Source organism: Haplochromis burtoni, unplaced genomic scaffold, assembly GCF_018398535.1.
Source record: "Haplochromis burtoni strain Fernald_Lab_line unplaced genomic scaffold, NCSU_Asbu1 Contig_232, whole genome shotgun sequence".
NCBI classification, from domain to species: Eukaryota; Metazoa; Chordata; class Actinopteri; order Cichliformes; family Cichlidae; genus Haplochromis; species Haplochromis burtoni.
This window is the reverse complement of record NW_024582593.1, coordinates 607,765-628,117: the sequence shown is the minus strand read 5'-3', so window position 1 is coordinate 628,117 and position 20,353 is coordinate 607,765. Positions and strand designations below refer to the sequence as shown.

The following is a 20,353-nucleotide window of genomic DNA, read 5'->3' as shown; positions in this document are numbered from 1 at the left end:
TGAGGTCTCCAGCAAGCTATCAAATACGGCGCATTTCTCGGCTTTTAAAAAAAACGCTATGCGTCGCCAGGTGTTTCATCGGATTTGAGGTGTTACCTCCTTTGACAGTATCACAGTATCAGCTTAAAGCACTTGTTGCAGGCTGCTGAGTTTGCATATTTTGCTGTGAAGTACAGCCAGACTTTTGACCGCTTCGCCTTGGGCATTTTTAATCTGTAGCTCTGCTCTAAAAGAACGTACGTACCTGGACCGCCTACTATCCTCGGAAACGTAAAATGATTGGCTAGAATCTAAAGTGTATCACAGCTCAGGAAAAAAAAGCACCGAAATAAAGCACCGAAATGTGTGCTGCTTTTCGGTCTGGTTACTACCGTTTATGTCAGAACCGGTACCCATCCCTAGTTACGAGTTCAAATGACATAAAACAACAACACAGCAAACTAGTGGAAATGGTTGACTAATGAAATGTAAGCTATTTCTCTGCAGGCAGCAGCATGAATGCATTTTAAATGGTTTCATTTCTTAAAGGCTAAAGAAATTTGTGCACTTGCTTTAACTAATTGTTCAGAAACAGTCATATGGCAGCCCAGAGGAAAATAAAAGGACCAGATATTCAAATAAATTCAAGGGCAGAGTCTAATTTGACTGACAAAACTTTAATTTGGGTACAGTCCTCGCAGTCAGACGGTAACTTCAAGGAAGACCTGCTCAGCTGTCTTATCAGAGGCTGACACTTTCTCACCTGCCTGAACCAAACTGGCACACGGAAACAGATTCAATCAGGCGGAACCACCTGTTCAGTTTTTTGAATTATCTGTTTTTTATTTGCACACACAGGTCTTGTGTCTCTGTCGTAGAAACGCTACCTGCACAGCTACAGCTTCGGGGACGTGAAGCAGCAGAAAGACAATAACAGCACAGCGATGAGGGAAGGTGGCGAAGGACAACAGTTTCCCGACACATACATCAACAGATCGGGTCACCTACAGTCAATCACAACAACATCACACAAACCCTTTTAAAACCTTCAGAAACACCACACAGGAACCAGAAACCTGTTACTATCATGTAATCTTCAGTAACTGAATCACTGCACTGTGAACACTAACGCTGAGGAGTTCAAGACAGCCGAACTCGTTAGACAACATTTCACAGCCAAGCCTGAGAAACAGGACAGTAGCTTTTCAATCCGGATGAGTGGATGTTCAGGTCGGCTCAGGATTGCCAGCTTCCTGCTAAACAGACCTGAAGACAAACTGCAGCAACATCTGGCTGCAGCTGCAGGAATTTCCTACCCTGCCTGTAAACATTGTGACGTCAGAAATGCACTCAGACACGCACAACACAGGACATGCTGATTTCCTCTGAGCTGCACTTGATTCGAGCACCTCTGAAGGGTCAAACATCCCATCACATGCTTCCTGTCCTGATGTCACCATACGGACATGGCAACCTTGGTGAAAGAGAAAAATACACCACTGGAACAAAGACTCGCCTGGACCATTATATTTGTGAAGTCACAGTCTCCGTTCCTGCTGATAATTTTCCAAGGATTATTCCTAAATGCTGATCAGTTTTAAGCCTGGTTTCCAAAATGGCTTGCAGATATGCAGCAACCACAGGCACTCAAAAGCAGCTCTATTATTGCAGCCTGTAGAAGATCTGCCAACAGGACACACAGGGCCAGATTTACTAAAGCAGCACAAACTGGACTTTGGCATAAAATCAAAAAAGGAACCGTCAGTATTTTCAAAGAGAACAATGTGATAAGTGGTGGGAATGAGAGCTGATTTACAAACCTTTATGACACACAGTTTAGAATCAGAATCAGAATCAGAAAGGGTTTTATTGCCAAATGTTGAGCAGGTTTACAACATTAGGAAATTGCTGCGGTGCTTCAGTGCAAACATGCTGTCATAAATTACGCTTAAATAGACATGAAAAAATAAAAGTAAGAATAAGAATTAAAAGTGCTACGTAGAAAGATATATACATGAGTGCAGGTGGTGATCAGTGCCAAAACATGGAATGAACACAGCGTAGGGTCATGAGTTAGTGGTGGGAACAGTCATATGGTTATTGTTCATGTGTCCAACAGCAGAGGGGAAGAAACTGTTCTTATGGCGAGAGGTTCTGGTGCGAATGGACCGGAGCCTCCTGCCTGAGGGGAGCAGGTCAAACAGACTGTATCCAGGGTGAGAAGGGTCAGCTGAGATCACTAATCACTCAGATATTTAACACAGAAAAAGGTCTTTTACTGTGCTTGATATTGAAATGCACTGACTGTTTTAAATCACCTGTAAAACTAACTACGCCTACAAGCACTATTTACAAGTTTAGTTCATCTGGCTCATGAAAGAGAGTCAGCCAATCACGTGGGCTTGCACTGAGCTCAGCTGAGCGTGACTCTGGGGTCTGTTCAGTCTCTATCTGTCATCCTAAAGTCATTTTTTATCAAACATCATCAAATCTTTGAATCTTTTTCTCTTTTTGGATACATGGTGTACATGTTTTCAGCCAGGAGCCTCCAGGCTGAATGCTGGGAGAACATAAACGTCCCTCAGCTGGTAGACATGGTTGGCTTAAAGTTGGGAGCCACCCTGTCCAAACACTGTTGGAGGAACAAAAAGGTGTGACTCTTAGACTTTGTGTTATTTACTTAAATGGTGTCCAAAAGATGATTCTGTTCATCTGGAAGTAGCGCCCACTGAAGGAACAATGGGCTCCCAGCCCATGTGGGCTGATTTCAGTCATTATGCAAATGCACTGTTTATAAGATTTGGGGAAACCTGCAGTCAGCTGAGACTGAAGAAGTCACTTGGATGAGTGACGAAATGTTTCTCCCACAAAACGCTACGTCCAGATGAACAGAATCAACTTTTGGAGATTTATTTTCCTGGATGATTGAGAATGCATCAAGACATACTTATATGATGGTTGTTGTACTCTTTGCTTACTGGAACTTATTTAACAGCTCCATAATTAAAAACACACCAAACATGTTAAATCCTGAGCAGAACCTGTTGTCTTACATAAGAGCTGCCCCGAGCCAGAGAATACCAAAAGGGCGAGAGTCACCAGAAACCACAGGCAGCCGAGTGCCGACTCGCTTTGCTTGTTACACAACAGTTGGAGGAGCCGGAGCTGGAAAACAATGAAACATGGAGAGAAACTGGAGGAGGAGAAAAGATGGAATAAACCGAGCAACAGTGAAAATATAACGGGAATATTACATAAATGAAATCACAGGCTTTAAAAATTTACACGGTTTCATGGTTCAGTGGTCGATAAAGCCTCCAGCCCTAATGATGTGAAACCTTCCCATGAATCCACCTTGCATCAAAGCTTTTATTTTGAAGGAAATCACTTATTATTTAGCTAACCTATTTAACTTATTATTTATTTATGGCTGCAGGCTGAAAAAGTGGTGTCTCACCAAAAAGTAACTACCAGGAAAATCTGCTTCAGTGGTTTGATTTCTGTTTCCACACCAGGCCCAGTGAAAGTGTTTGACAAAAAAAACCTTCCTGTTCCTTCACAGTAAACTTCCTCAAGCTGCTTCGCAGTGCATGAACTTCTGCATCAGAGTGAAAGATCAGCCTTGTGTCTGAACTGGATTCACTGAAAATAGAAAATAAACTTTTACAGCTCTCATTAAAACAAACAGGAGCTTCTATCCTTACATATTTTAATATTTAGTCCAACTTTGGAGGCTGAAGAATGAAGCTACTAACTGTGGAGCTTTGCTGTGTGCAGCTTCTTTTCAGCAGCTTTTGTTTTTCACAGCTGGGTGGTGATCAAGACCCGTATACATCTGGGAGCTTCACCAGTCAGTCAGTATACCGTCACTAACCAAAGTGAATTCAGAACCTGCTGAGCAACAACGGAAAACAGCCTGAACAGAGCCAGCAAGACAACGACACAATGCTCGAAAGCAGTGGAAACAAAAGCCACAACACATCAGGACTCGTTTTCCTGAAGAACCGAAGCTGGAAGGACGGATGGAAAGATGTGTCCAGGATATAGGAAAGAGGATAACTGGATATATGCTTTTCCAATCCGTACAAATCCTATATGAAGACAGAGGAGTTTAAAGAAGGGCCGGGGCTCTGCATGAGTCTTTTTATAAAAATGTAAGAGAGGAAAAAAAGGGACCTGGGACCTTGTGCACCTGGTGACCTGGTGCACAAAGAAATGAAAAACTAGAGTTCACCTGATGGGTCTTCCCAACAACAGTCACACTTCCTTAGACTATAGAGAAGTAACGAGGTACAAAAGAAAACAAAAAAAAAAGTTCATCATAAAACAACTGAAAACAAAAACAAAATACTCTGGAGTAAAACTTCATGGGTGCCATCACCATGTAATTTAGGGTAAAGCCACAAGTATCTGAACACTGAGTTTCTGTCCTGTCACAGCTAAATGTGACTGCGAGCGTTTTTACTTTCACACAGACGTTACTGACTTCACGCCAAGTCCACTTGTATGACTGTGGATGGGGAGGGCCAGCAAGGGGAGTTTATCATGATGTGGGAAAACACACACAGAGGAAGGGAGAGAGAGAGAGTATTATGTGAGTAATTGGAAGCAGCTGTGGAGGGAAACGCTGTTTGGTTGGAAGCTGTTCTGAGAACAGCAGCAGCAGGGTGATGTAACACAGTGACAGCCACACAATGCTAACACAAAGAGGTTATGGGGCTTTTATACAGGAGCTTTTTAAAATCTGATACCAAGCAAGCACTTTGGCAACAGTGGGAAGGAAAAAACCCCTTTTAACAGGAAGAAACCTCCAGCATAGTGGTATCCAAACCCAGGCCTCGAGGGCCAGTATCCTGCAGGTTTTCGATGAGTCCTTGATCCATTACAGCTGATTTAATTGGCTAAATGACCTCCTCAACATGTCTTGAAGTTCTTCAGAGGCCTGCTAAAAAAGTAATCATGTGATTCAGGTGTGTAGACCCAGGGTGAGATCTAAAACCTGCAGGACACCGGCCCTCGAGGCCTGGAGATTAATAACAAGTATGATTCAGTGCAGAGAGGTCACGGCAGATGGCCACCCCTTCCTGAGCCTGGTTCTGCTGGAGGTTTCTTCCTGTTAAAAGGGAGTTTTTCCTTCCTGCTCATAGGGCAGGGGTGGGCAACTCCAGGCCTCGAGGTCCAGTGTCCTGCAAGTTTTAGATATCACCCTGGGTCAACACACCTGAATCAAATGATTAGTTCATTACCAGGCTTCTGGAGAACTACAAGGCATGTTGAGGAGGTCATTTAGCCATTTGAATCAGCTGTGTTGGATCAAGGACACATCTAAAACCTGCAGGACACCGGCCCTTGAGGCCTGGAGTTGCCCACCCCTGTCATAGGGGGGTCATATAATGGTACGTTTTTTCTCGGTATGTATTATTGCAGGATCTTCCTTACAGTATAAAGCACCTTGAGGTGACTGTTGTTGTGATTTGGAGCTGTATGAAAATAACACTGAATTGAAAAATCCAATAGCTGTGAAGTTTACCTGTTTAGAAATGGAGGATGAGTTCTCAGATAAATTTTAGTTGGCCCAGACGCAGAAACAAACCTAACACCTCTTATATGTTTATATTATTATTATTGTTATATTCATTATTAGAAGAAGCTGAAGCCTTTTGACTTTCATGGGTATCTTTGCAGCCATATTTGGAATTTCATTCATATTAGAGGATTCTGCTCCTCGTCATCAAGCCCACCACAGCGGTTCCCATTTCACGGTCATGTTGAGATTTTCCACTGCCGTCTTCACCCTCAGCAGGCCAACCAAAGCCTTTCAGACAGACGACTCCTGAAATTACAGCTGCAGGCACCCAACAAACCTCATTATCACGAGCTGTACTATTACAGTTTCCTCCATCCTCCAAGTAATCAAAGCATGATGAGTGTGTGTGTCTGTGTGCGTGTGTTCAGCGGCCCCTGATGTTTGTGTTTATTGTGTTTGGAGAGTGATGCTCTGTGATTCAGATGCTTGTTTGATTCTCAATTCAAAAATTTTCTCCAAACTGCGTCTCCTTTGTCTTTTGTTCAGAGACACTTTAAATCGTCTCTTTGCTCCAGTAAACTGGAGTCTGAGCTGTTTGCAGTCCACTCTGAATGGGTCTTTTCGTGAGCACTGCCCCACACTCAGCTAAGTCCACAGCACCGCAACCAAAGCCACAGAGTGGGGAAAAAAAGAAGCAGCAGCGGTTTCTGCCAAGAACAGGCCCGGCCTTGTTAAATTCAGGTTGGGGTATGCTGGCTGACAGCTCCGTCCACTTTCTGTGTTGACGCTGAAGGCCACAGAGCTCGAACAGATTTAATTCAACAGCACGTGAGCCTTTATGACGTTTCTACTTCTTTGCTCTCCTCAGACTTGGAGCCAGCAGGAGGTGCTCGAGTTGGTAAGGCTGTTCTAAAACTTTAGAAAATGAAGACAAACATAACTGAAAATGAAAGAAAGATTCAGATATATATGTTTCATTAAAAAAAGAAGCATCTCGACTGCAGCCGCTGTGTCTCTGCACTCCAACGTCAGTGAGAAAACAGTGAAAACGGGCAGACATAAACCCACAGAGAAATTTGGATGGGCCCTGCTCTAACTGGAAAGTGATCAACATCATGTTAGGATTCTTAACCATTGCCTAATAGAGTCATTTAACACCACAGCTTCACAAACAAAGCAACTGAAGCAACAATAAAGCAATAATGTTCTTAAAAAATGATAAACTATCAGGATCTACTCATTTAAGATGTTTTTGGGTAGTTGGAGCTGCACTTTGGTCTTTTGGCCTTTCAGTATTTTATTCTGGATTTTCTGTAAGCTCTCAGCTCTGACCTTCTTAAAATGCTACTCATTTTTATATTTTTATCCAGTGTTGATTGCAGTCTTGTGCTCTCGGTGTAAAGAATCTCAAACATCCAGCTGAACCTCCTGCCCATACCAGGACGACAATCATGGTGAATATGTGATCCAATTAGATTTATTATCCTGGAGCGGCTTCACTCTGTGGTCTAACTGAGTTCTGCTTGGCTGAGGCGGATCTTATCAGCTTGGTCTTGTGCCTCGTCCATGAACAAAACCTCTCAGTTGCTGGACACTGAAAACTAAACAGCTTAAAGAAAGAACAACAGAGCGGCTGAGCCTATCGCCTGTTTCCATCGAGCAGAAAGTGGTGGTCTTGCACGACAACATGGAGGTTAATTAGGTGGAAAATCCACTGCACATTCCAGCCGAACACAGACACCTTTTTTCTTTGAATCGTGCTTGGTGCAGCAGCAGTGATCACAGCAGCTCGTGACCTGAGCCACAGCCTGCTTAAAAACTGCGAAGAGAAGCAGCTTTAAAGTTCTATCAGGTGTTTTCAACTTTAACAAAAGCAGGAGTTATTGTGTGTTGCTCTGATGTTGCACATATATGACTAAAATCATGACTTAAGTGATAAATGTGGATTATTTTTGTCTGCTCTGGTTCCCACTTCAGTTTTTGAGATATAGAAAAACATGGAGATACACACTTCGGATGTATATTGAGGAAAAGAGCAGGAAATCCCTGCAACATCCTCCATCTGTCCCCCAAAATTAAATTCCATCGATCGTTTACATGGAACGTCTGTTTTAAGTCAAACTGGAAGAAAAACAAATGAACTGCCTATAAACTGAGCAGCTATATTTACTGGAGGATTTCCCCATGGGCCATTGTAGTGGAGGCTGCAGGTCATCTCAGTTTGATGGCCGGGTGTATCTACTGGACGTGGAGTTCACAGATGAGAAGTTTGTGGAGTTTGAGGCTGAGCCTGGAGGCAGAAAGACAGCAGGACATCCTGCTGCTGTGCTGCTCAGAATTGGACCTGCTGATGGAAGAGTCCTCACAGATCTGGAACTAAAACTGCAGCTCTGATTAACATGTCTGTCACTGTAATAGTGATGTACGTCCCCATAGTCAGCCAGGAAAGGCCCATCAGTGAAAGCCAGAAAAAAAAGTTTGCTCTTGTCCGGGATGTGTAGTCTGATACGACCTCTGCAGTTAACATGTCGATCTTTGAATATTACACAAACACTGAGTGGAGGTGTTTGTGTGGAGCACCCACCCAAAAACCTGATGTGTTTGTTCAGTCTCCAACATCTGAAATGATTCATGCACTCTGATACATGCTGTTTTGTGCAACTCATCTCCCAACAGACACAAATTAGCCTGACAAAAAGCAACGCAGAGACGTATTAATGGACAATGAAGCAGCTGAAACTGAATCATCAAAACAAACAAACAAACAAACAAACAAAAAAAAAAACAGGCATAAAAACACAAAGAAATCTTGAATCTCTCAGGTTTTTACAGTTTTCTCCAGGTTTCGAGGAGCAGGTGTCTGTATCTGTTTAGAATGCAAACAGGACCAAATACGTATAAAAACAAACTCCAAAGGTGCATCTGTGAAGTGTGATGTGAAGTTTTTTCTTTCATGACTGAAGTTGACAAAGACATAATTCTGATCCACATAATTCTGTTACACTGACTCTCTCCATCAACAACCTAAATCATTATCACACCGAGAATCTTGCCATCTTTCACTGACTATACACTGACTCTCATTAGCACACAGCAGAGCCTAATGATGCTACTCTGTATTCATTAACATGCTGTTTAGATGTCATGTGACATACGGACAGCCAAGACCAAACACTCGACTGACAGAGCATTGAGCTCAGTAAAATCAGGTTCTATTGTTGGTCAGAGACCTAGGCTGATCTCTGGCCTCCCACATGTCACGCTGATCACTGAGGTGTTTCAGTTATTGATCTCTGAGGCCTCCATAGGGGATCAGTGTGGCTTTTATTCTTACTCATGCTGAACAAAACATCCTCCTTCTAGCTTTGGACTGACCTCCTTCTTTCCTCACTCACAGAAGCTGTTTTTATTTTACTGGTAGAATCTGTTTGCAAAGAAATCCTGAAATCTGTCTACTATTCAAGTCATCCATCGGTTTGTAGAGACTTTTAGAAACATTATTTGCAGGGTAGGGAGGGAACGTTCCTGGCGTGATGGCACCACATTCGTAGCAATAAAAACGTGAGCTTTGGTTTCCTCCAAATATATTTTGGTTCTGGCCCAAAACGCTGTGAAAATATTGGTGTGTGTATACAGCATGTTCATTTTGGCATGACTTTGGGCCTGCAGCTTCCACGGTGGTTTTCTGGACACAGCGCTGCAGTGTTCGACCCGCTGGGGCGTTTCCCCACCACCGCGCTGCCACCTGAGCCGCTCGTCTTACAACACAAACAACCACAAACCAGGTCAGCAACAGCGCAGGAAACTCACCAGCAGTCATTCCGTCAGGAGGGCAGAGAAGCACGCAGCGCCAGGGTTTGTTTACAGGGTTTGTTTTGCTTCATCTGCTTCACACTCCTACAAGAAGTGTGTAAACTCACTGATGTGTGAAACTAATCACGTCTGGCTTGACCGACTGCAGACGTGCGGGGTGCATCATGCCAAAAACTTCTCAACACTCCATTTTAAAGTTTGGGCTCATCTTAATGCTAGAGCCTGTGATAATATACATGTCTGCATACCTGTGGCCACTGGATGTCATCACTAAACCCAAGTGTGTGTTTGTGTGTGTGTAACTGTGACTGAGGATGAATCTGAGCTAACACCATGTCTGAGTCGAAGTTTAACTGAGTCAAAGCTTTGGTGCTGCTGATGGGGAAGACCCATCATTTATGATCACAGCTGTGACATTCATGTTATACACCAACATGTGTTCAGAAACTATACAACACTACACCCACAAACCAAAGCCTTCATGCGTACCTGCTTCAGAATAAAAATACTAATTTAGTTTCCTGACAAGAACACCTGCTGAGCTTTGAACTCCTCACAAACACACAGGTGCTCACCTGTGCAGGACCACATGCAAGACTCTACTGTGAATACCTGAGCTTGCTGAAATGTGTGCACCTGAGGTCTTATGTTGATGCTGCTGCTTTTAAAAAAACAAAAGACATCACAATTTCATTGTTTAACAATGACTATATTGAAGATCAGTGAATAACAGCACAGGTAAATGTGCCTTTTAGTTTAAGAAGATGCAGTTCAGTCAAAGTATGTTGTAAATAAAGTTTTCTACAGAGATTTTATTCAAATGCTTTTGAGAGATGCTCTGTTTAATATGCTGCTGATAGTCTGCTGCTGTTTCAGAAAGAGAGATCACAATGGAGACCCAGCATGTCCGTCTGCAGCCGTAAACGCATGATGTGCGAGCGATCCAAGCAGCTTTTGGATTCAGAGTTTAGGTTTACAAGCAGGATGGGCCCCAGAAATCCATTATACTGATGAGGGGCCTCAAAAAGACAAAAGCATGAATATGTGTGTGTGTGTGTGTGTGTGTGTGTGTGTGTGTGTGTGTGTGGTGGGTTTTCAGGTCCTGAACTCTCCTCTCTGGAGGTTTTGGGGGCACTACAGGACGCCACTTACCCTTTAATGAGCCTGCTCTTTAGTTAGTGCCTCACACACACACACACACGCATCTGGTTTGCTATCCTCGTGGGGACATCCCATTGTCATAATGCTTACCCTAGCCCCTAACCCTTACCCTAAACCTAACCATAACCTAATTGTAAGCCTGACACTAAAACCACATTTTGAGTGTGAAAATTGCTTTCAATCCCGAGGGGACCTGGATTGTGGTCCCCACTGTGCAGAAAGTCCCCACCAGTATAGTGAATGTCAGATTTTGGTCCCCACCAGGATAGTACGCACGCACGCGCGCGCGCGCGCACACACACACACACACACACACACACACACACACACACACACACACACACACACAACAAAGCCACCACAGGGGCCTGCTGGGGTTTATTTAACAGGGTTTCCCCTAATAGAGAGACAGCTGTTGGATTTCACGCTCAGTTTCCTGCTGTGAAATTCGGGGAAACAACAAGTGAAGAAAGGCTGTGGATCATCAGGAATTTAATGAAGAAGAGTTTGTGCAATATGTTTTAGGCCACATGAAGAAGATGGTAATTTTATGACATATAAAATAAGTGTAATAAGTCTTTCCTAATGCGCCACAGCGGCTTTGATGTTAATTACGGCCCCGACATGGACACAAAGGACATTTGACTCAGACCGCAGTGATACTTCAGTCCAACGATGTGAAGAATGCAAATATGTAGCATTCTGTGCTTCTGTATCTGAAAAGTAAAGACCATCTGCCTGCATTGTTTTTAATGGCCTACAGGGGGCAACTTCCCTGGTTATAAAAACTATTCAGACTATACTGAGTTTTTGCACATGAAGCGATCACTAACCACATGTTATGTTGTTTGATATTTTTGACATGTGGCAATCTAGGATCAAGTGAAAAAGGCTCCAGTCATATGAGCCTAAAGACTGATCTGCAACCAGCTGCCAACAACCCAGTCACCAGGGAAAAATTAGTATTTCCTATAAAATATATCCATCCATCCATCCATCCATCCATCCATCTTCTTACGTCTATCTGGAGCCAAGTCGCGGGGGCAGCAGCCTAAGCAGAGAAGCCCAGACCTCCCTCTCCCCAGTCACCTCATTCAGCTTGTCGGGGGAACACCAAGGCATTCCCAGGCCGGCCGAGAGATATAATCCCTCCAGCGTGACCTCCTTCCAGTGAGGCATGCCTAGAACACCTCACCCAGGAGGCATCTTTGTCAGATGCCACAACACCTCAACTGGCTCCTTTCGATATGGAGGAGCAGCGGCTCTGCTCTGATGGCTGAACTCCTCACCCTATCTCCAAGGGAGAAGCCAGACACCCTTTGGAGGAGGCTCATCTCCACTGCTTGTATCTGCGATCTCGTTCTTTCTGTCACTATCCACAGCTCGTGAGCATAGGTGAGGGTAGGGATGTAGATCGACCGGTAAATTATTATAATAATATTATATTATTAGTAGGGATGGGTATCGTTTAAGTTTTATCCGATACCAGTACCAAACCGGTACTTTTGAAACGGTGCCGGTGCTCAAACGGTGCTCGAACCGGTGCTCGAACCGGTGCTTAAAGAATGGAGAACACAAAATTGGTCCAAAAACCTCTCATGTTCAGCTGTTTTTTTTGTAAAAAGATATCAATGTTAGCCTTTTCTGCAGCTATGGGGCATATATGGTATCACTCTTGGCTGGAAGCAGTGCTTAAACAATGGAAAAAACACAAACTTTGTCCAAAAACCTCTCATGTTTAACTGTTTCCCACTTTTTCTTTGGTCATTTTAGCCTTTTTGGCCAGGGTGAAGGGAGTATCTGCCATCAAACAAGAAGACAGCCGCATGTAGCTATGATGATGTTTGCTAGTTCACCTTACATGCATTAATTTAATAACGCGGTTAGCCTACTCAACATAAATTACACACAAACAACATTAAGCTACTCAAGCAGAGAAGAACGGCTGCTGCTGCCATCATCATCCGTCATCATTTCTGCTACACTGGCAGGGCTAGGGGCCAGGACTCTCCTCTTCGGGTTCTTGGGGGATGTTGCTAACAGGCACCACACCCGCAGTAGATGTGCTCGGTGTGAGGTCTCGCAGCAAGCTATCAAATACGGTGCATTTCTCGGCTTTTAAAAAACCGTTATGCATCGCCAGGTGTTTCATCAGGTTCGAGGTGTTACCTCCTTTGCACAGTATCACAGTATCAGCTTAAAGCACTTGTTGCAGGCTGCTGAGTTTGCATCTTTTGCTGTGAAGTGCAGCCAGAATTTTGACCGCTTCGCCTTAGGCATTTTTAATCTGTAGCTCTGTTCTAAAAGAACGTATGTACCTGGGCCTGCCTACTATCCTTGGAAACGTAAAACAATTGGCTAGAATCTAAAGTGTATCACAGCTCAGGAAAAAAAAGCACCGAAATAAAGCACCGAAATGTGTGCTGCTTTTCGGTCTGGTTACTACCGTTTATGTCAGAACCGGCGGCATCATGGCACCGGATACCGGTACCCATCCCTAATTATTAGTATATGAAACGAAGTAGTTCCTGGAGGTTGATAACTGATGATGGTTGATGGGATAACAAAGGTTAGTCACACAGGCCAACACCTTGGTCAGTGACTCTCTGGCACCACCGGTAGCTAAAAACCACCACAACCTCATGTGACTGCTAACAAATGAACTTCAAATACCAACCAGCTGCTCTTCAATCTGTAGATAAACTGAAAACAACGCAAACCATAGTTTCTTTAAAGTAGAAGTTGCACCTTTTGAAACTGAGGCACGTCTTTTACTTTGAAGGCGAAGTTTCTTCATGTCCAGTCTGTGTTATAGTTTTATAAGTTTCACTGCTGTTCAGCTGGTAGTTAGTATTTGCAAACACTTTCCTGATTAGTCGCTAGTTTCAAACTTCAAACAGTACAAGATGATGTTGATTTTTTTCATTGTTGATTGCACCATGACACATTCCTTGTTTGTGTAAATATGATTGCGATACACATGGTATCTGTGAACTGCCACCAGGGGGCATTGTCCACCGGAGGCCCTGTCTGAGTGGCTAATGCTGCTTTTTGATTTGTAGTTTAGTTTTGTGCTTTTTCCTCATTGTGAGGATCTCTGCTGTCACTCATCACCCAGTTAAAGCCAAATTTTCAACCAATCAGAAAACTACATACAGTGTCACAGCTGCTTTAGTCAGATCTCCATCTTTTATATACAGACTGTAGTAATAGTGAGCATGCTGTGGAGGACAGAGGAGGTTAGCAGAGGCCCCAAACACATTTTACTCCACAGGCTCACTGGAGAATAATGATCACTAATTATAAGTCATTTAATATTTCAAAGATCCCAAACCACAAGCAGAGAAGAATGCTCTGATGATGCATTTTCCTGCCATCAGTATACCTCAGAGCTGATGGTCACATGTCTGTAAAGTTTCAGTCCAAAGAGGAAACATCTGCTTACAGGTGCTGCTGGAGGAGGACATGCCATGTCTACTCACGTTATGTAACCAGTTTCAGTCTGCAGACACACACACCAACCTCCAGGACCTGCTGCGCACTGTTAGCACTCTGCTGACATTACACAAGCACAAGTCATCTTCTTTAAGGAGGACTGTCCGAGAGAACAGCACACAAAACCTGCAGCTTCTGCTCAAAAACACCACAAAACACTCACTCCTACAGACTCACTGCTGTGGGAGAACACTCCCACACAAACATCAGTCGAGAAAAGACAAAAACTCACCCAAAGTAAAGTCCTGGAATAAAAAGAATTATGTCCGAGGAACGATCCTGGACTTTTCCTCCGCTCTGCTCACATGTTGTGTTTCCGTCCTGACAGCAGGAGGGCGGGGTCCTGCAGCTGGACCACGACCAGCCACACGAAGAGGAGGAGGAGGAAGATGATGTGCTGTAACGAATTTGCGTGTCATCCTTGCGCAGGGGCCATGCTAATCTTCTCTGTATCGTATCCAATTTAGCGTACGCGCTTGCCGAAGCAAGTGTGTGCTGTAACCAGGCCACCCCTCTCAGACTCAAGTAGATTTCTTACAGTCAGTTCCACGGTGAGCTCTGTGTCCTCTCACCGTCCACACAGCGGGGTCAAGGCTGTTCCCCGAATGTTGTCTTTAAGACAGAAGAAATTAAACTGCAACAAGTCTGAAGAGCCTTTGGGACACTCGGAGCTTCATAACTCACACGATCACAAATATGAATGCAACACGTGAGAGTCATTTAAAACATTCTAAAGCTGCAAAAACAAAGCTGAGAGAGAGGAACATGGATTTCTTACTTATTTATTTACAGCTGATTGAACTTTTTTATAAACTCGATCAATGCGATCAGAACCAGTTCATTATTAAATGTAATCAGCTCGAAACACGAAATGAAGTGAATACACATTAGGTGTAGTATACTGCCCCCTGCCTGCTGTACCTGTGTATTACTACAAGCAGAAAGCAGCAGGAGCTAGTGCCTCATGCTGACCTGAGACTCCAGACAAAAACAAAATGTGGTAACATAAAAAAGCCGAAGCACAGAACATAAATTCACATTTATTTTTATTATGAAGTTTTTCTTTTTGAACCATTAATATTATGACCATTTGTTAAGTATTTATTTTTATTGGAAATGCTTATGGTATGTTCTAGATTCTAGTTGATGCCACTAAAAAACTCCTTTATTATTACTTCTGATTTTCAGCTGTGCACTTCAGGAAATTTTAAAGGGAGGAACAGAGTATTGGGACTTTCTGCTGCTCAACACTTTTGTTGGAGCTTTTTTTCTTCTCATGAATGAAAACAGGAAGTGATTCACAACTTTAAAGTAAAACTTTATTGGTCCGAGTATATTTGAGGTATTTGTGAGATGAAGAAGTAAACATTTATACATTAAAAACACAAAGCAAAGGACAGAAAGACAAACAATGAAATACAGGCACTGTGCATCAGACTGAGCTCAGCAGGTTAAAGCCGTTTCATTGGTCCAGATGAAAACAGTTTTTTTCCCTTTCCTGTGCTCAGACTGTTTCCTCTGGTAGGAGGAGCTTGCTGCTGTCATGTCGTCACAGCATCAAGCATGAGTTAAAGTGAGCCACCGTCAGCAGGTACTTCCTCATGTTCTCCCTGTGTGCATTTATCAGACACATGCAGCAACACGCCGGCACCCCTGGAGGTCAGCTGGTGTTCATGGGCTCTCCAGGTCAGTGAGTGACCCTGAAAACAGCAAGCACAGAATAGCTTCAGAAATGAGACCAGAGACAAGCTGCCAGGTGACACACACCCCCGTCCCAAATGAGCCAATCAACAGGATTGCAGAGTCATTTTCACTGCAGCTTCAAAGTAACTGGCTGATAGCTGTGTGACGTCTTCATTTTGAGGGACACTGAAGTGAAGATGTTAGTATCTCCATAACAAACACACCAGGAAAAGAAGGCAGGATTCACAGCGACCTCACGTGCTCGCGGTTGGCACTGATGCCAAATGGCCGATTGCTGTTTGTTCGCACGGCAGACAAAAAAAGGTTCTGGACAGATGTGCATGGAAACTTTAACCAGAGGTGGCTGGGGTTTAGTCATTAACCTTTAGAGGTGATCTGGAATTTTTTGACAGATTCTTTTTCAACATCGGAGCCAAAAGAAAAAGCAAGGGTTTCTTTTCATACTTTCGTGCAGCTCCGTCGTCCTGATGCGGCTCTCGTTCAGAGTTAAAAATGAGGTAATCCTCTGCATGGGGTCAGAGGTCACAGCATCGTCAGAGCCAACCTCACAGGTCATCACCAAGATGGGACCTTTCACTGCCTTCAGACAGAGTTGAACGCTCTCCTAAAGAAACACAGACACACTTATAAATGACTGAGGCAGCAGAGACGTGGCCGTCTGAACTCTGCATCACCTCTGTGGGAGCAGGAACATCCAGCTTAGTGTCCTCGGGAGCTTTGACAATGATGGCCGTCTGATCCCGGTACACTCCAAGTCGACTGATGTCCTCGAACGTCACATAGGCAAGCGTAAAAAAGGGTTAAAGAAAACTTCTCACTTTAAAGAAAAGAGCAAAAATCTGCAGACTTAAGGCACTTTTATATACCTGATGCTGAGCAATGTGACTGATTCTCAGACTTATTATAGATTTTTCCTGCAGTTTCACTGAACCCAGGATCTCTGCATTATTATTTTCATATTTCTGGAGATGACTCTTTCAGCTAACAAGAAAGAAATCGAGAATGCTAATCCTACTAAAATACCATAATAATCCAGGAAAATGGGCTCAACAGGAGACCCTGGGCCGGACTCGGCACATGTTTGGAGCTCACATGAAGAGCTGGAGGACGGCGGCCTGTTGAAAGGCTGATGGCCTCTGAGAGGGGTGACCTCTGACCTCAGTCCCACATGGAAGGATATGAAGAGTTTTCCACGTTGTCCGTAAGGCTGAAAAGCTGCTGGGCACAGCTTCTGATGAAGCCGTCCAGCGCTTCCTCCACCAGCTTCAGCTTCTGAATCTCTCTATGGAACTTCTGCTGGTTCCTCCACAGGAAGCTGGAGATGGAGCTCCAACCTCTGCACACAGAGAGGGTTCATGCTAAAAGAGGAACTACCAACTCCTAACCCAAACTGGAAAAAACATCTTCAGCTGCTCTCACAGTCTCCTTGCAGGCTGCGTTTAACCTGCAATTTAACCTGAAGGTGATTAACTTCCCTCCAAACCTGCTGTTTATCAGTGAGAGGCACTCAAACAAAAATTGCACTGCAGAACAAACCTGCACAAATTTGACTGGAGGAAAATTAGAATCACATAAAAACTTAATTTATGGAAAAAGATAGTGAGGCAGATCCTAACACATCCATCATGCTCTCGTTCAGGACTCACATCCACTTGATCTTGTGGGCCGACTCTCTCTGGATGAGGCTGATGCCGTCCAGGACCCTGGCGATGGCGTGCACTTGCTGCACGGAGGTCTGCAGGTTCGCTGCCACCTGCCTGATGTCCAGGGAGCCGTCAGGAGCTGCCAGCAGCAGCTCCAGGAAACCGCGAGTCAACGAGCCCAGAGGTTTGCCTGAACACAACGGAGCCGTTTGCTTCACAGCGCCGAGCTTTCACCAAAACTGTGTCTGATTCAGTAACAATCATTCAAAGGTACTGCAGTAGAGTCCAGGATTAGAAATGAGTAGAATACTAAGACTCACCGTGCTTGATGCTCTGCTGGAGGGAAGCACTGCAGAAGAAAAGAAGACTGCATTTGAGACTGTGCTGAACTAACAAGCTGCGAGAGGCAGTTAGAACTTTTTAATTAACAGACAACACAAAACACAGAGACATAAGTTACCTGATATTGTCAGCCCCGGCAGGATCGTCCCAATCCCAGCCCGGATCCTGGAAAACAGAAACTATAAAATGAATCAATCGAATCACATTAGAGTCAAGATCAGGGCCGGTGTTTCTCACTAGGGCAGCTTTGCATGACTGACATGTTCATCCTCTGCAGCAGCTTTTTTTTTTTTTTTTAGCTCCTATCTCTTTAAAGCTGCACTACTGTACTACTTTTCATTGATTAGCCATCCTCTGGAAGCCTACTGAGGGGCAGTTTATTTATGTGTAAAAGACAATGGCTGAGCAAGAAAAAATGGAAACCAGATGATTGATGAATGAGCCTCGGCTTTTAATGCTTGACTCATGTTGATGACTTTGAATTTGGCTGGAATAATGGCGCCAGTGTGACAGGGCTGCTCATCTGTCGCTCTGCTTTTGTGACCCATGTCATTCATGAAACCAAGTCTCTGTGTCAGCGCTGCCACTGTAAATGAAATGGTCAGTGAAGCTGAAGTTTCACCAAGGAATTTTTCTCCTGTTTTCCGAACAGCGCACGGATTGTTCCTAAGAATTTTGTGTCTGTCTGAGCGACCCCTGGATCCTGTTGATGCCCACTTGGTGCCCGTGCACTAATGCTCTTTAACTGCATGCTTCTGGCATGTGATTCTGGTAACCACATTGTTCTGGTCTTGCTTCACCCAACAGCTGCCTTTGACACAGTAGACTACAATAGTCTACTATCTTGATTAAATGATCTAGTGGGCATTGGTGGCACTGCACTTAATTTGTTTAGGTCACACTTAGCAGACAGAACTTTCTCCACCATCCTTCTCGGTTCTAAATTGTCTTCTGCTTCTCTGTCATTAGGCGTCCAACAGGGCTCAATTTTAGGGCCACTTCTGTTTTTGCTGTATTTACTTTCGTTTTTCTTTTAGTTAATTGACCTTTCTAATTTGGTGATTGAGTTGAACCAGATTTATGAAAGAGAACAGCAGTAAATCTCATTAGAGAGTTTCCGACATACTTTTTATTTCACAGCTTTAAAGATGATTCATTTTCTTAAAATATTAGCTAATTATTATCAGAGAAATGTTTCTATCAGCACACGTCAACACGCTGCTCATTCCTTTTCATGTCCAACTAACAGTGAAGCTGCTGTCATTTTTCTGCACATGTGCTGCGTGTGTGCAGTTTGTCCAAAGCACGCAGCTATCCACAGAGACCTTCAGTTCAACCTCAGCAGTTTCTGAAAAATCACAACTAACCAAATCAGAACAGACTCCCACCTGTTGCTGTGGATTCGGTGCAGTCGGACGTTCCTCTCTAAATTCATCTTCCTCTCTGTCGTTACTGCAGCCTCCGGCGTGCCAATGCTCGTCTTCCTCAGAGGAATCGACCTCCCAGGCACTGAGCAGACCCAGCTGCCCATCCAGGTAAGGGGGCATGAGCGGAATGGCATCACTGGTGACTCCCTTTCTGCAGATATCCTCCGGCAGGAAGTGGTCTTCACAGATTAAGAGGTCCTCTCCAGTGTCCTGCCTGTGCGTCTCCCTCAGGGCGGCCAGCCAAACCTGAGCACAGCCGCCAGTTACTGCAGGTCAGTTGGACCTGATCACCCCACATGAGGCACTGCAGGGGAAACTGCACCACACCTCAACACAGTGATTTCATGACCTACACCAAAGTTCTAACGCCTATTTCATCTTTTATTCCATCTGCCTGCTGCCGCACGCCCTCAGAATCACAATAACTCATCTCTAATGAAATTAAAAACCAGCATTATTAGTTCATGGTTTTAATCAGCGTTTCATGAGAGCAAACAGCAACGGTTGCTTTTTAGTTGATTTTTTTATGTTTTAGCTTATGTGAAGCACTTTGTTATTTTTATCTTGAAAGGTGCTATATAAATAAAATTTTACTCACTTACTTACTTTTACTTGCTGACGTCACTCAGTTTGGTTTTCATGTGTTTTTTAAAAAAGTTTCCAAACCATTTCTTTACTTTAAAACTAAAAACAAAGACTGGTAATAACGTGAGCCTGGGAATGTTTGCAAACTGAGTTTGAAAACTCAGTCAGTCAGTCTGCCCCAGGGCAGCTGTGGCCACAACTGTAGCTTGCGTCCACCAGTGTGTGAATGTGAGAGTGAATGAATAGTGGAATTGTACAGCGCTTTGAGGTTCTCGAAAAGCGCTATATACATGCAATCCATTAAAACATTTTAAGGGTTTAGAAGGAAATGTTTGGAAAAGTCTTTGAATGTTTTGGAAATTTTTTCAGGATAATAAAAGACTTTTTTCAAAGTAAACCTCCTTCATACAAAGCCAGCGGACACACAGCGGAGCTCGTACCTGGACCCGAGTCGGGTCTTTGGGGAAGCTGAAGAACCTCTTGGGGGGTGGCTGGAAGGCCCCCCGGGTGTAGTGAGCTACGCGGTTCGGACACCCAGAAACCACACACTTCACCATGCTAACCGCCTCTCCAACTGCATCCGGGATCTGTTTGTTACCGGTAAGACTCACAATCCGGACTTAACCCACGTACACCCGCCGCGTGCCGTTTGTTTATGTCACGTGTCACCGGAAAAA

The 20,353-nt window shown here is 44.0% G+C and overlaps 2 protein-coding genes and 1 non-coding gene across 4 annotated transcripts in view; all 3 read right to left on the bottom strand.

The window, feature by feature from the left end:
• LOC102292817 (rho guanine nucleotide exchange factor TIAM2) overlaps nucleotides 1-14,475 on the bottom strand; it is a 49,222-nt gene extending 34,747 nt beyond the window's left edge. For both annotated transcript variants that reach the window (XM_005937640.3, XM_014338519.2), the window contains exon 1: nucleotides 14,208-14,475. The gene's annotated coding sequence lies outside the window, so the exon portion shown is untranslated. The remainder of the gene's footprint in view (nucleotides 1-14,207) is intronic.
• LOC121815508 lies at nucleotides 14,359-14,465 on the bottom strand. The gene has a single exon (XR_006055151.1). It is a non-coding gene; the product is annotated as a U6 spliceosomal RNA (small nuclear RNA).
• Nucleotides 14,476-14,807: 332 nt separating the features above from the next.
• Nucleotides 14,808-20,353, bottom strand: LOC102292517 (transcription factor E2F1). The gene is made up of 9 exons (XM_005937637.2): nucleotides 20,117-20,353; nucleotides 19,053-19,337; nucleotides 17,783-17,829; nucleotides 17,643-17,671; nucleotides 17,326-17,512; nucleotides 16,860-17,015; nucleotides 16,354-16,468; nucleotides 16,124-16,283; nucleotides 14,808-15,675 (listed from the first exon to the last, which is right to left on the bottom strand). The coding sequence occupies exons 1-9, from the start codon at nucleotides 20,231-20,233 to the stop codon at nucleotides 15,647-15,649; spliced, it is 1,125 nt and encodes a 374-aa protein (XP_005937699.1). The 5' UTR covers nucleotides 20,234-20,353; the 3' UTR covers nucleotides 14,808-15,646.

What these genes read in the sequence shown, in the direction of transcription:
- LOC102292517 (XM_005937637.2), bottom strand. Translation starts at nt 20,233, where the DNA reads ATGGTGAAGTGTGTGGTTTCTGGGTGTCCGAACCGCGTAGCTCACTAC. An exon ending in CCAGCAGAGCATCAAGCACG is followed by an intron (nt 17,513 to 17,642) that starts GTGAGTCTTAGT and finishes CGTTGTGTTCAG; the next exon opens with GCAAACCTCTGGGCTCGTTG. An exon ending in GCCCACAAGATCAAGTGGAT is followed by an intron (nt 17,016 to 17,325) that starts GTGAGTCCTGAA and finishes CTCTGTGTGCAG; the next exon opens with AGGTTGGAGCTCCATCTCCA.